We start from the raw sequence: 16,916 nt of genomic DNA on the forward strand, positions 1-16,916 counted from the left end.
TTCACACATCATATCTGAAAAAATTCGTTTTTACATTTTAGGCTTAATCAACTTACGTTAATATGGTCCACACCGAAAATAAGTAAGTAAAGCTTGGTTCCACTGTGGTTTAACTTCGGTTTAAATCTAAAATCTAAAAGGTTTTAAATGTGTTATAAAAATTAAAATAAAACCTGAGCATTCCCACTGTATTTTAAAAGCAAAAACATGTCTCTCTCTAGGTAGCCTTTGTGTGATTTATCAAAATACACTGGATATTGGCAAATAAGTACGCTAAGATTCTCTTCCTCTTAGTTTTTTTTCTGCTATATTTTATTCTCTTTTCTGTCGTAATGTGAAAATGCGCAAAATGTGCCCTAAAATTGTTGAAAACTCCTTCGGCATTTGTCGGCGCCTTTGAACTTTAAACGACAATATCAAAATTTTTTGATCTAAGGTTTTATTTAATCTGTGGTTTAAACAGGTTTTATGCCGAAAATTTTAAAACACAAACGCATTCACATTATGGTTTAATTTTAAAATCTTATTTAAAACATACTTAAACACACTTAAATCGCAGTGGGAACCAAGCTTAAATAAACACTATTGTTGCTTACCTTTTTTTCAGGTTGGTGTCGAACCTGTATTCAGGATACATTGTTTTATCAAGCGGATAGATACCACATCTCCTACACCCGTGACAGGCTTTGTCATTTAAGGCGTAAGATCGCACGTGCACGCCTCCGCACACACCTGGTTTACTTTAGACGTGCGAAATATCACACTACTAAAGTGTTCATTTTTATTGTAGACGAAAGAAATAAAGCATGCCTGAGTTAATGATTTTATTTCTCTTGAAATGTTCTGGGTCAAATATTATTTTTTTAAATATTATTTTTTGTAAATGATTAAATTTGATTCACCAATAAAAAAAACTGCAGTAACATGAACCACAACTTACTACACCCAGTAACACTTATACACCTCATTGGGTTTAAGGTTGCGCTGATTGTGATGCACAGGTTACGTTAATTTGTGAATTATATACAGCTAATAATAATAGATGACTTGCTGTAAGCTTTGTTTACATTTCTTTTGGCAGGCAAATAGTTTTTTTAACCAGTGAGATCTTCTAAAAAGAATTTTTACCCAATTATTATGCTTTTTTTTGCGAGGAAAGATCCTATACTACTGACAAGAACCACAAAACATTTAAAAGCCTAGCCAAATCGAATTGGCATATTATAGTACAAGCATTACATGATTGCTGTATACAAAGATGGAAAAACAAAAAACGGTGCATCACATAATCTCTGATTGGTAGTTTAAGTAGTAGACTAGTCAGGAGATCATTTGTGGCGCTGTAGATTAGTTTTGTGGCGCCGTAGATTAGTGGTTATAGCTTTCGTACTCTGTGCGGGAGACCGGGGTTCGATTCCTCTTGACGGCGATTCAACATGGGCAAGTGAATGTTACCATAGCCCCGGGTTAACCCAAGCCATGTCAGGGAAATTGGGGAGATGGCACACTGTGTGGGCCGTTGGATGTTGCCGGGAGTTGTCTAGTAGAGCGTGGGCCCTACTAATTGGGTCTGCGTAGCTCAAAATGAGCATTAAATACTCTAGGACTCTCCATCTAAGCCATGGCCCCTCCTGGAAATAATAGACAGGGTATATCCCTCGATATTTGTGAGGCTAGCCATGTAAAATATGCACATCTATCTATCTATCTATCTATCTATCTATCTATCTATCTATCTATCTATCTATCTATCTATCTATCTATCTATCTATCTATCATCTCCTATTAAGGAAATTCGTTTTCTTTCTTAAAACGGAAAATTGAAAGAGTTGTTTTAGCATCTGGGCAATTCATCTTCATTGAATTTTATGACGAAGAACGGGCAGGCTCAAATTAAAATTTTTAATACATCCCAATATAAAAAAATTGTTTAAAATCAAAAACTATATTAGCTTAAAAAATTCACATCTTACGAAAAGCACAACAGACCTTCGTCACCCCGCCATTTTGTAATGTTAACTTTCCGGTAGCCGACTGATGTAAATAAAACAAAGTCATCATGCATGGATAGGCAACATCTGCGCTCTACGTGAAGCTTTTTGGGCGCAAGCAAAAATTGTAACTGGGTCCTACGAATTTCTAATTTACATGTTGAAAACCCGCCCAAAATAAAACAAGGAGCCTTAGGGGCGCCAACAACGAAGGCGGAAAATTAAACTAAATGATTCGTTGAAATCTGAGATATTTTTGCTTAAGGCATTATGCAAAATATTGTAAGTTAATAACAACATTTATGATATATACTATAAGCACCAAAAGTTAAAAACAAAAATAACGTAAAATTATCTTGAGATCGTAAAATTATCTTAAAATAATAAAATTATCTCACTATAATAAAATTATCTTAAGATCGTAGAATTATTTTGAGATCGTAAAATTATCTTAAGATCGTAAAATTATCTTCAAATCAAATTTAAAGAGTTTTCTATATTTTTAAATGTTAGGTAATTCCAATAATTTTATTATAATTCGTGAACACGTAAATTCAGAAAATTAAAAATAAAAATACGAAGAATATCTGGATCTAATTTTTCTTAGAAATGTTCCCAGTGGTTACTCTACTAAGATCAGTGTTCACAATATCGAATTTAACCTATCATTCAGCTTATCAATACGCCTCCATGGCTTCTCTACTAAGCTACAACTTTGACTCCGGTAACAGTTAGAATTATTAAATTTCAATCAAAATAATTCTAACTGTTACCGGTTATACGACACAACAGTCTTAATGTTCGTAAACGTACAACAACTCCCACTTTTCTCACAAGTTGATTAACCATCAAAACCTGAAAACCCACCTGACTTTTTACAATTTTACAAACGGACGGGCACTGCTTGCTCGTTTGAAGTGCTTACTCAAAATTGAAGTTACAATTTGTATCTTATGTGCAAAGATCGAGCGCAATTAATTATAGAGCAACAGAATGGTAGATTGCTTGTTAACTTGTGTTATTTTATCGTTGTATTGAGGGAAGTTAAACTCGGATTCCGCCCCCCTGACGGTTTTTTTTTTAATAACTCCTGATTGCTTTGTTATATGGCTATGATACTTACTGAGTTTCAACATTTATCTATTAGACACCTGCATGCTAATTTTTTAGGTCCCATACCTTTCAGAGGCTTTGATATTGGCCATTACTCGAAACTACCCCTAAAAATCTCTATGAAATCCTTATAATGGGGAAAATATAATAACTCCTGTTAGGATTATCCTTAGAACTTGAAACTTGCAACACAACTTTGTTTCATCAAGAAGAATCATTTTGAACACGTGACTAATCCGATTTCCCGATTTTGTCGGATTTTACCCGAAAATCGAAAAAAAACGGATTTTCGGGCAATTTTTGGCAATTTTTCTTCCGATCCATGTAAAAACCGGAAAATATGTTAAATGACTTTTATTTAGCTTTCAGAAACTTCAAACAGAATGTAAAAATTCGCTCTAGAACAAAAGTAATTATATTTTAAGCAGATAGTGGCATTTTTAACAATTTTCAAGCTTTTGATGACGTCACAGAAAATGTGCTGACGCAAGCAAGTTTTTCTTGGCGCCATTTTGTTCCTTTCATGACGTACTATAAGTGTGCCAAGTTTGATTCAATTTGAACAACCCTATGAAAAGTTATTGAGGGGGGGGCGGAATCCGCCCCCCCCCCCCCCCCCCCCCCCGGTCATAGTATGTTTGAAAAACCCCAGACCGAATAGGGTTAACACGCAAATATAAACTCGCAAAACCCTTAAGGGATTTAATTATAACAAAAGACAAACGACTGCCGTCCTCCACGCAAAGATGTGATATTAGCATGTACGCGGTAGATTATATTCAGACTGTACTGTATTGTTTTATACGGAATTACTAATAAATTTTACATTGATTCACCAATAAAAAAACTGCAGTAACATGAACCACAACTTACTACACCCAGTAACACTTATACACCTCATTGGGTTAAGGTTGCGCTGATTGTGATGCACAGGTTACGTTAATTTGTGAATTATATATGGCTAATAATAATAGATGACTTGCTGTAAGCTTTATTTACATTTCTTTTGGCAGGCAAATAGTTTTTTAACCAGTGAGATCTTCTAAAAAGAATTTTTAGCCAATTATTATGCTTTATTTTGCAAGGAAAGATCCTATACTACTGACAAGAACCACAAAACAATTGAAAGCCTAGACAAATCGAATTGGTATATTATAGTACAAGCATTACATGATTGCTGTATACAAAGATGGAAAAACAAAAAACGGTGCATCACATAATCTCTGATTGGTAGTTTAAGTAGTAGACTAGGAGATCATCAGGAAATTCGTTTTCTTTCTTAAAACGGAAAACTTAGCATCTGGGCAATTCATCTTCATTGGATTTTATGACGAAGAACGGGAAGGCTCAAATTAAAATTTTTAATACATCCCAATATAATAAAATTGTTTAAAATCAAAAACTATAGCTATTAGCTTAAAAAATTCACATCTTACGAAAAGCACAACAGACCTTCGTCACCCTGCCATTATGTAATGTTAACTTTCCGGTAGCCGACTGATGTAAATAAAACAAAGTCATGCATGGATGGGCAACATCTGCGCTCCACGTGAAGCTTTCTGTGCGCCAGCGAAAATTGTAACTGGGTCCTACGAATTTCTAATTTACATGTTGACAACCCGCCCAAAATAAAACAAGGAGCCTTAGGGGCGCCAACAACGAAGGCGGAAAATTAAACTAAATGATTCGATGAAATCTGAGATATTTTTGCTTAAGGCATTATGCAAAATATTGTAAGTTGATAACAACATTTATGATATATACTATAAGCACCAAAAGTTAAAAACAAAAATAACGTAAAATTATCATGAGATCGTAAAATTATCTTAAAATAATAAAATTATCTCACTATAATAAAATTATCTTAAGATCGTAGAATTATTTTGAGATCGTAAAATTATCTTAAGATCGTAAAATTATCTTCAAATCAAATTTAAAGAGTTTTCTATATTTTTAAATGTTAGGTAATTCCAATAATTTTATTATAATTCGTGAACACGTAAATTCAGAAAATTAAAAATAAAAATACGAAGAATATCTGGATCTAATTTTTCTTAGAAATGTTCCCAGTGGTTACTCTACTAAGATCAGTGTTCACAATATCGAATTTAACCTATCATTCAGCTTATCAATACGCCTCCATGGCTTCTCTACTAAGCTACAACTTTGACTCCGGTAACAGTTAGAATTATTAAATTTCAATCAAAATAATTCTAACTGTTACCGGTTATACGACACAACAGTCTTAATGTTCGTAAACGTACAACAACTCCCACTTTTCTCACAAGTTGATTAACCATCAAAACCTGAAAACCCACCTGACTTTTTACAATTTTGCAGACTGACGGGCACTGCTTGCTCCTTTGAAGTGCTTACTCAAAATTGAAGTTACAATTTGTATCTTATGTGCAAAGATCGAGCGCAATTAATTATAGAGCAACAGAATGGTAGATTGCTTGTTAACTTGTGTTATTTTATCGTTGTATTGAAGAAAGTTAAATCAAAGTTGCAAAATTGATAATCAGAATTTTTTTATAAAAAGTTCAACATTGCTCTTATAAAGATTTTATGACCATGGTTCACACATGCCGTATTTGCAAACGTACATTTGACAGCCTCAAGGGACTTAATATTCATATGTACTCTTGTAAACAAAAACAAAGTTATTATAACAGACGTGTTAATAACCGTTTGAACGTTAATGTCGCATGTGATTATGATGAAGATGTGGAAACCATCAACTGGGCTGAAACTTTATGTGCAGAGGAAGAAATGTCAACTAGGATTAACAGACAAGAAATTTTATTAAACTTTCCAAAATTCACAGAGCGAGAGCATTTAACATCCAATTCTATTGTAAACAATCTTACAGGCGATGTGTTTACCAGCCTTGTGAACAATGCTTACAATGAAACGATATTTTGGATGAAAAATTTATTTTGAGAGCAAATCAAAAGAACACAATTCAAAGTTAGCTGAACGGTTTCAACTATGGAAAGACGGTAAGATTGAATTATTACTAAAAGAAGGACGCACAATTTAAAAACGAATGCGTGTTAGCAAAAAACGACACAAACAAGACACACCAAAAACCTTCGCAAAGCTAATGATGCAAGGAAAGGTCTCTGCTGCATTGAAAATATTATATAATGATGATAATCAGAGAGTTTTACCTCCAACAGATGAAACGATTCACGAGTTGAAGAATAAACATTCAGAGCCAGCATCTGTTCAAGAAGAAACATTGCTTCAAGGTCCAGTACCAGAAGTTCACAATTTATATTTTGATAACAAAAATGCTGACAAGATTAGGAAAGCTGCTCCAGGTCCATGAAAAGTCGACGCAGAACAATTTAGAAACATTCTATGTACCAATAAATACAAGCATGAAGGGCGGCAATTATGCGAACACATTGCTTCTGTGGCAAAAAAGTTATTCCGTTGGACAAAAATCCCGGTATTCGACCGATAGAGATCGGAGAAATATTACGTAGAATTATTGTTAAAGTGTTAAGCTGGGTATTAAAAAGTGATATCCAAACAACTGCTGGTCCGTTACAAATAGCAACTGGACTAGAAAGTGATGCCGAAGCAGCCATACACTCTATGTGTGAAATCTTTGAACATCATAAATGCGATGCCGTTATTTTAGTTAACGCAAAAAATGTCTTTAACTCTTTGAATAGACAAGTTGCACTACATAACATACAACATATTTGTCCGCAATTCGCAACTGTGCTTATCAATACATGCCGCAGTCCTTCGCGTCTTATTATCGACGATGGGAAGGAGATTTTGTCGCTAAAAGGGACAACTCAAGGTGATAACCTTGCCATGTCCTTCTATGCCTTAAGTACTGTGTTATCCCAAGAACGTCTAAAATCTGCTGCAGGTGTGAAACAGGTATGACTGGCAGATGACTGGTGCCGGTAATATTATTGGCCTGAAAAAGTGGTGGGACGGTGTGATTAAAGAGGGAAAAAACTACGGTTTTTACGTCAACGAGAGTAAATCATGGATGATTTGTAAAAGTGAAGTGATTGAACTTGAAGCCAGAAAAAATTTTAACGACTCGTCAATACAATTTACGACAACAGAAAAACGACATCTTGGAGCTTCAATTGGAAGCAAAGAGTTTTTTGATGAATATGCAAATAATAAAACTAGTTAATGGTGTGAAGAAATGAAAAAACTTTCAACAATAGCGTTGAGAGAACCGTAAGCAGCCTTTGCAGCTTTTACACATGGCGAGTTAAACAAATTTACATATTTCATGCGTACAATACCTGGTATGGAAGAATATTTAGTACCTCTAGATACGATCATATCCGATATTTTTTTACCATCTCTTTAGGGCAACACAACTTCGGAAAGTGAAAGAGCTCTTTACAAAAGATCGATAAAAACTGGCGGCCTTGGAATACCAATACTAACAAAAAGTGCCGCCGTCGATTACGAGTCTTCCATCAAAATGTGCGTGCAGAGATGATTTCAATACCACCCATGCCATGTGCTGTAAATAAGGCGGTTTTGTGACCATGTGTCATAACAACGTACGTGATTTCGAAGCGAATTTGTTGCAAAAAGGTTTGTAATGATGTGGAAATCGAGCCAAAGCTTTCACCAGTCAACAACGATGAAGTAAGGCTTGATGTAAGAGCCAGGGGTTTTTGGCGTCCAGGACAGTCTGCTTACTTCGATGTACGTTTGACCAATGTAAATGCCCCATCCCAAATTCAAACGTCAATTAATAAGATAAGTAAGAGGCATGAAGCTGAAAAGAAAGGTAAATACAATCAGCGTGTATTAGATAACAAACATGGCACATTCACCCCACTTGTCTTTTCCATAAACGTGGGAATGAGCAAAGAATGTTCTGAATTTCAGAAAAATTTGTTGCAGAAAAAATTTGGCGAACAATACGATAAAATAATGACTTGGATGAGATGCAAACTCTCCTTCGTAATAATGAAATCTGTTTGCTTTGCCTTAGAGGTTCAAGATCCTTGAGTACCAAGTTATTCTTGAATACCAAGTTGCACACATAGGTGGTTAATGATTTGATCATGCCTGTATAGATGTCAGAATATAAAGTTTTTATTTTATTTAGTCACCAATGCGCACTTCTCTTCTATTCAGTCAAACACTCGTGTGGCTCATAGCCTTAACAATAAAGTTTTACTTTAACCTTAGGCTATTTATGTTTTAATTAAATTGTAATTATTTTTAATGAATAAATATATTTAAAAAAAATAAAAAAAATAACCATCAAAACTGTATAAAGTTAAAGACAAATTTAATTATTGTTTCTTATATATCAAAGTCACAATGAAAATAAGTTACATTAGAATACCCGAAGATAACGCTTCTGCTATACAGTAAACAGGTGGTAAGTGCATTTGTTCACCTTGATTTCCCCCATTTCTTAACAAGTCACTGTGACATCTCACTTCACCCTCAAAATTCTGAGAATAATTTATGAAATAACCCTTCTCCCCAACAAGGGAGACTTACCTCACGTGGAAATTTGTTGATAATTTCATGATTAAATTATTCTCAAAAATAAATGAGAGTTAAGTTTCCGTCTGAATACGGTATTCCGTCCAGTGAGTAGGCTGCCATCGCTACGAAGCCTGTTTTGGGGTTAGCGGTCCTTTTCACTTCTCACTTAATCCACTTAATTCTAAAAAGGCATGTCGCATGGAGATGGTCAAATTATTACTTTTTCATTTATTTTGAAGCATATAAAACTAAATAAACAGTTCAGTAATCTGTAATCTATTGCAAAAACTCAAATAACAAAGTTTTAAATAACAAACATATAATTTTTCTTAGGTTCAAAACAGTTTGTAGTAATACAAGTAATATAACTATCTTAGAAGCAAATTTGAACGAACAAAGAAAAAACTGAAGTTAATTAACAACGAATATTAAATAAATATGTAAATGTATTCATTAAATAATCTAAATATAAACCTCTCTTTAAATACTATGGGGGGGTCACACTAGAATAAAGCATGCTTAGTATAAAAATGAAGCATCCTTTGACTAAAGCAAGTTGCCGGTAACATCAAAGGGAGATTTATAAACAAAATTTGAAACAAAACGTTCGTGTTGTTGTTTTTCTCACATACAAATGAACTTTCACTTTCATAATACCCGCTCAAAATCCTCACTTTTAATACTCAAATATTTGTGCATAATTTTCATTCTATTGTTTTATGCACTTATAGCAGCTAAAGCAAAAATAAAGAGTGCCTCGAAGCACTCTTTATTTTTGCTTCATTTAAAGCATGTTTAAAGCAAGTAAACATAATTTGAAAGGCGTTTTAATAAAGCAAAAATGCGTTCACATTTTTAAGCATGCTTTAAACCATGCTTTAAATTTATAGCATGCTTTTAAAATTCTAGTGTGAACCCCCCCTATAACCTATTACTAAATCTTGGTCTTGTATCTAACAACTTTGTGTGTTGCATTCATCAGCTTCGATGCTTGCTCCAAGGTGCTGTTCTTTACACGTTTTACCTTTTCCTAATGGTTTCGGGTTGTCACAATGCCTCACCCTCTCTGTTCTTCCTCCTCCGCATGTCTTCGAGCATTCTGACCATTTCCCCCATGCGCTATAACCACCATTTTTGTTACAAGCCTCTGTATGACACGGCTTTGTGTCTTCTGCATTTCCGTAGCCCATCTCCAGGCATGTTTTTCCATTTCCGCTAGGTGAAGGAAAGTCACAAGCGCGCGTTCGCGTGTGAAAACCTCCTCCACAATCAACTGTACATTTATCCCAGTGTGTCCATTCACCGTATCCTCCGTTTACTGGGCATTCGATTATACATTCTGGGTTCTCCTTATCAGGACCAAGATTACTACAATCCTTTCCTCCGAAAGATGGTGCTGGATCTGTGCAAGAGCGCAACCGAGATTTTGTACCTTGACCGCACGATACCTGAAAATAATAGAAGAAAATATTCTTTAAATCTTAATAATATTAAATCTTGTGGATCTTAACTAGAGTAACCACGTACTGAACATTCTGTCCATTCAGACCATTCGGTGTATCCGCCATCGACAGAGCATGGTTGCTCGTTACAACTTCTCTCCTCTTCGTAGTCACCAAGTTTCTGTTGCTTACAATCTAATCCTAGTGTTAAAAAAGAATAAAATTTAATCAAATCTGTTGCCAGTTCATTTTTTTGGCAGTTTGATACGCCAGCTTGACATAGGGGCAGATAAAAACACGGCGACAAGTATATATGTATAAATGATATCCTCGCCTCCAGAGCTATTCTATGCCTATATTATGCTGACCGCCTTCAGTAGGCGTAGAAAAACTCTGGGAACAATCTGGGTACAAATTACTCTGTTTTATATACTACTTTATGTATAGCTAGTTATATAAATACCGCTAAAAATCGAAAAATTACTTAGATATATGTAGATATATACAAATACTCTAACTGTTCTGCATATTTGACTCACGCGCACTTTTAGAGTGCTGAACTTGTCCGCAACGCTTCTTAGGATTTTTCTCGATATTAAAGAAAACCCTAAAAAAGAGGTTGCATAATATTATAAGTAACTAGACTCTACTACTAAGTTTTTCTTTATTTTTCTTTATTTTTGTCATCGCGATGACTCACAGATTAAGAAGTTCACGCAAAATTTTGGTCCAGCGGATTTCGCCAATCCCATTTTTTATAGAATTTCATTTAAGATAATGTATACTAAATTTTCATATTTTGTTATTAGACAACTGCTTGTCAATTTTTTATATTATAACTAAGAACCATACCTCTCTTTTATCAAGAGGAATCATTGTACCAGCTTTTGACAAGTGACCGATCTGATTTCTTGACTTTTTCTGATTAAACTTAAAATCGAAAGAAAATCGGATATTTGGGTGATTTTCGATAAATGAAATATGTAAAAGCCTCAAAACATTAAAATAACTTTCATTTAGCTATCAGTAATTTCAAAGAGAAAGTTCACCCTATAAATAAATGCCGCGCTGCACCTGAAAAGTTAATTTTACCGGTGTGAATTCGCGTTTTCTGATTTTCACCAGTTAAAAAGAATTTAAAAAGAAAAATTATAAAATTTACCTCCAAATTTAGGCACCGGATTAATACAGTACCTGACTCGTTTTTGTGTCCCTTCTCCGCAGCTTGAACTGCATTCACCGAATCTGCTCCATCGTTCGAAACCACCATTCACTGGACAGTTACGTTCGTTGCATCGCAGCACTTCTTGAGACGGTCCCAGTCTACTGCAGGTTTGACCACCTGGAAGAAATGTAAAACTTAGGTAAACTTGTTTTAAGTTTAATTTGTACCCTGCTATGTCGGTCGTTTACAAACATACTAGAAATACTCGAATGCATCTTATTTTGTCTTTGCAAGAGAATAATGTTGTGCTACGGATGCATAAAATTTTTTTACATAGGGACGAATTAGTCGTACTACGGGTAAAGAAAATATCTCAAAGATGCACCAAATATCGACGCCGGAGATTTTTGTCTAATTCCTGTCGATTTTTTTTTTCGGATAACGACAAGTCTGTTATACTAATACCCATATTTTTTGATCCGTTAAGAATAGCTATGCGCAGCTTTATTCAAATTTATCGCAAACCGGCCTTTAAGTAACGTCAAAACAAATTGTATCTTACCTAGCGAAGGTTCTGGATCAGTACAATCTCTTTTACGATGCCTAAATCCGCCTGAAAATAAAGCAAAGGGTGAGTAAATAATACATTGGACATTATTTCTTTAAAGCGTGCAGCATTTTCGGAAAATAGATCTATACCTTAAAATGTAGAAAGGTTTTAAGTTACAATAACTCTTTTATTACTGCTCCAAATAAGCTCCGTTTTCTGCAGGATAAATGGTAAACCAGCTACAGTCCCCCCCTGCACATATTCGTGTGACTTTATTTTTAGTGTCCTTCGCTGACACATTTTATGGACAGGAGATAATGTGTATTTGATGGAAAAAATATTGTTTAATCATGTACAATGGGGAATATTGTGTAGTCCTGAACAGGGAGAGAAAATGGCGTACTTCGGGCAAATATCGTGCACTTATGAACAGAGGAAGAATCGAGATAAAAGTGGTTAAAGAAGAATCGTCATATGCTTACGGGCGGGGGAGAAACATTGCGCGAGGTTAACGTGTCAAACGTAATATAATCAATTATGCGATAGATGATTCTGATAATCAAAATAGTGTATTGTTGAACTTGTTACGAATTTTGGGAATAATTATACAATTAATCAGTTTTGGCAGGATTACATACCGTAGCTACAACAATTTTTTATGTCAACGTTGTTGTTCTTCAGAACATTAGTTTAATAATGCATGTAAGATCAAAATAGGTGAAAATTAAAAGCTGCTTTATTGATGATATTATTCTCATCCATAAATATTTTTCGTTCCGTACAGCAATAAGTTTGTCAAAGTTTAGGGAATAACCAATGGGAAGAAAGAGTACAAACAAAGAAAGATATTAGGCGAAAATGAACAACTCTCTATTGCTTTTAAATTAACATATAGCTATGTCCAATGTCATTAATCTCTTTTTTTCGCCATTATCTTAATCGTGCATCTTAGAAAAATCCTAGACGTGGAAACAGACGTATGAAGAACAAAACAAACAAAGTCGTCACAAAACAAAAACACGGAACAAAAAATAGCTTTACCTCCACAACTAACGGTACACTTTGTAAATTTTGACCATTCTGTGTAACCACCATCACGAAATATAATAACCCCATAAAACTCGGTCAAGATCATAGAAATGACAAACAACAGTGTAATGTTCAAAATAACAACAAGAAGGCGACCAAACTTGAAATACATAGCATTTACCTGGAGGCGTCTGCCATCTTTCGAAATATTAATAACACCATATTTATTGTGTATGATATATCGTGGTGGTGTATTAAGACTTTGAATCCGGGCTTTCTCGAAATGCTGTCGAGTAGATACGTCGTCCTAGCCACGTCTTAATAAATACATTTCTATTTGTCACTTTCATATGTATTAGTTACCTCAATTAAATTAATAAATGTATGAACAGAAAGCACCAACGGTCTCCACCTCAGGTGATTTAAGCTAATTATGGATTATATATATCACAAATCACACATAGACTCAAGCATAAGGGTAATCAACTTTAATTTAATAGAAAACTTAAAATTAATTAAAATGTTTACCACGAGTTTCGAACGAAGTTGCGCTTCCTATATAATTAAGCTTCATTAAAAAGACAATGATTTTTTATCTGTACAAGATAGCGATTATTTCTGCAACCTCGTTAGCTAGTAAGTTTCTTAGCTTTAGGTATCGGACATGACGCGACGCTCTGGAACCAAGGTTTATCATGACACAAATAATATTGAAAACTAGACGGTGGCCCGTGAATAAATCCACGGGATTGCCTGTCCGTTATTTACCGTATTTCGCTACTTGTAGTATTATTTTGCGCAGATACAGACAAAATACGGCTATTATTATAGGGACTAGTCGTTAGCCCGTGGAAAAATCCACGGGTCCGTCCTTTAAATTTACCCGTGGCAACAAAGTGGATAAAAATATATCACATTTGATATTCGTGTTTCCGTAGCACGATTTTCTAACTCAGCAGGGGTCCGCTCAGAACCAGACAAAATACGGCTATTATTAAAGAGAAGTAAATATTGGAGGAGGGGGTGATTTAATTCGAAATCACCATATTATAATACACACTTTATTTTTATGAAGCCTTACGAATTCTAAGGCTGGTCATTTATCTTCCTATTGTTCTAGACAATAGGCCTATTATTTTAAATTTAAAATATATACCAGCCTGATATTCCCATTAAGTATATTGTTTTAAAAGAAAGTAGACGCCATTGTAAAACAAAGTCCCGTACGCTTCGTGGGCTTTAACACATGTACACATGTACTAAGTGCTCATTTTTTCACTCTGTGCTATGTCACCTACAATCATCGTCACAATATGTTGGTACAAGACAACAAATTTCGAAGTTCGCGACCACAAGTAATTGCGTAGCCTTATTCTATATTATATTGCACTTGTCAAAGTTCATCTTGCACTTGTCAAAGTTCATTTATCAATGTTCATAGTGGAGTTATGACTTGGTAAATTCGAATTTCTTAAAATAAGCTAATTGTTGCTGACGTTAGCAAGGCCATTAATCACGAATTTCGGGACCTTCGTGGTCCCCGACGTGAATTATTTCAGTGTGCAGGGCGTGTTAGAGAATGTGACTAACAACTTTTCAACCCTCTCTGCCTGGCCTACTTGTGTGCTAAAGTAGCGACTTTGCTGCCTGCCGGCTGCAGAGCATTGACTGTTTGACTGTTTTGCTCATATTTAGATAATGAGTAAAAACTGCCTTAGTCTCAATATGTTTGTCCCTGATTGTAGCTAGTCTACATATGAAGCTCGGCAAGCCTCTCTCTTGGAGAATAAATGGTAGCTGCGCGTAGACACATGAGAATGAGTTCACGTGAATTCTTTGCGAACAACGACTAGTTACGTTAGAGTATGAGGGCGAAATGTGGCAAAAAAATCCAAATGGTTTGTTTAAAGCATAGTACACAGAAGGATTTCTTTATAATCAAAAATGTCAGCTTTCACGTTTCCGCCAAAAATAGCAATAGCGATATAATACCGATATAGATTTGAGTGCAGTTGACTCTCGATAACTCGAACTCTCACGAGACTGAAAATAAATATCGACCTATTAAGAGTTCAAGATTTTTAAAATTTTGCTAAAGAGAGAAAAAAACTGAGACAGGTGAATTTTGGAAACTTCTTACTTTTCATTATTTCCTGTGGAAAAAATTCATCACAAAGCTTGGTTCAAGGTTTTTTAACCCGCTCCCGGGCTAAGAAGCTTTTCATTTTCAATACATAAAAGTGAATTTTGTTTCCATGTGTACTGAAAATGGATATATCTTGCATCGATATTGCACACGCACATAATTTTAAGTAAAATCAACATGATATCAATTGTTTGAAAAACTTGTAACTGACTTCATCGTTTGGAATTGGATAATGGGAAAGTGACTTTTATTTATTCCTAAGGTGATCCTTGGAAATAAAAGAAACGATTGTGCTTCAAATGCAGATTGTAACAATGCTCCATTGTTACGTGATTGCAGATACAGCTGCTCCGTTTGTGGACCTTGTAAGGATTCATACACTGATTGTGATGGATGGGCTCGACGTGGTGATTGCGAGAGTAACCCTAGATGGATGATTCGATATTGTTCTATTAGTTGTGGTGTATGCTGAATGTTTTTACTACAATTTGAAGCAAAAGAATAAAAAAAATTGATGTAAACTCGTCGTTTTATTTCTGCTTTGCCTTCTTTAATATATGGTGTATAGACAAAATATATTCAATCTTCAAAGTTTCGCGCCATATTCGTATTGTTATTAATCCTTTATACCGCTTATTACATAAAAAAAATCAGGGATGATATAAAAAATAATTTGACCAAAATTGGCGTTTTACAATAATGAATGTGCTAGTTAAAAAACAACTATATTTAAATATTTAGATCTATATTTCGTGTTTAAACTAGTTCCTGTCTCAATTAGCGTCTTCAGCCATACTTCAAAGCTAAGTATAAGTATTCCGTTTAGTTAGCGAAATTTCGTTGGTTACCATTTCCTACTTGTGATGAGTGGCCGAAGGTACAATATTAGAGATAAAATGTAAACTAGCATTATAATTTAAGCAGAGATGACCACGAAAAGGCAGATAACAAAGATACAAATAATACAACATGGCGGCCTGTCAGTGGTTCACCAAACGTGTTTTGTAAACATCACATATTCATCAAAACAGATGTTACACCAGGATATGTCGCAATCAACGTGATATGTCGCAATCAATGGTAAATGTCGCAACGTCGCCGGTAAATGTTGCAAGTCAACAGTAAATGTCGCAAACCCAACCGTAAATGTCGCAACAACAAATGTCGCACCAAAATAGATGATCAACGGTAAATGTCGCACAGATAGAAATCACCATATTACTCTCAAAATGTTCTACAACGTAAGTATCACTGAGGGAAGGAATAAAAATTTTGAAGAAGCTAAAAGGTTTTTCTTACATATGCAAATAATCCTAACAAACTAAACTTTAATGTTATCTCGAAATAAACAGCACTTATGAAAAGACCACTTCCTTACAATTTTGTAATGAGTGTAATGAAGGAGAAGACGTTAAAACAAAAGTTCGACAAATCATCAAAGTAAACTTAAAACATAATAAGACAATATGTAATATAAACAAGTTTTTAGATGCCTTTATTGTTTGGGTCAAGTGATGGATAGTATTGCAAACCACCCCTATCGCTGGTATTTTCTTATCGCGGACTTCTGCAGTGCCGTTCGATCAACTACTGGTGTTTCAAAACGGTTATATACTCTTCTTTGGTAAGAGCTTTTATGGTCCTCTCATTAACAGCAGACGCGCCTCCAAAATAAGCGAGAAAAGCTACAAGCATTACTACACTCTTCATCGTTTCAAGAATGCAGGTTTCACGAGTATCTAATATTGCTGGTGTCCTTTAAATCAAAGTCCTAAATTCAGGCCGGTTAAAAACGCCCAGTTAATTATATACGACTGAAAAATATTTCTATGCTGACAGTAATATGAACACTCTGTAATCTTCTACAGCACATCTAATTTCAAGGCAATCAAAACTCGTAACAGTTTCAAAGTTTAAAAGATAGTTCATTGTTTCAATACCTTTAACAATAGGGACACGCGCCGCTATTCAAAATTTA

The 16,916-nt window shown here is 34.8% G+C and overlaps 1 protein-coding gene across 1 annotated transcript; it reads right to left on the bottom strand.

Moving 5' to 3' along the window:
- Positions 1-9,443: 9,443 nt before the first annotated feature.
- Positions 9,444-13,945, bottom strand: LOC130625897 (coadhesin-like). Its single transcript, XM_057441023.1, has 5 exons — positions 12,805-13,945; positions 11,776-11,826; positions 11,211-11,390; positions 10,134-10,249; positions 9,444-10,054 (listed from the first exon to the last, which is right to left on the bottom strand). Exons 1-5 carry the CDS (start codon positions 12,962-12,964, stop codon positions 9,560-9,562), a joined length of 1,002 nt encoding a protein of 333 aa, XP_057297006.1. The 5' UTR covers positions 12,965-13,945; the 3' UTR covers positions 9,444-9,559.
- Between the last annotated feature and the right edge of the window lie 2,971 nt (positions 13,946-16,916).

Source organism: Hydractinia symbiolongicarpus, chromosome 14 (genome assembly GCF_029227915.1).
Source record: "Hydractinia symbiolongicarpus strain clone_291-10 chromosome 14, HSymV2.1, whole genome shotgun sequence".
NCBI lineage: Eukaryota > Metazoa > Cnidaria > Hydrozoa > Anthoathecata > Hydractiniidae > Hydractinia > Hydractinia symbiolongicarpus.

Bases quoted from the DNA above. Each gene is read 5' to 3' on its own strand.
- LOC130625897 (XM_057441023.1), bottom strand. From the start codon at position 12,964: ATGTATTTCAAGTTTGGTCGCCTTCTTGTTGTTATTTTGAACATTACA. The intron at 11,827-12,804 runs GTAAAGCTATTT...CTTTATTTTCAG, and splicing joins GTGTACCGTTAGTTGTGGAG to GCGGATTTAGGCATCGTAAA. The intron at 10,055-10,133 runs GTACGTGGTTAC...TATTATTTTCAG, and splicing joins CTGAATGGACAGAATGTTCA to GTATCGTGCGGTCAAGGTAC.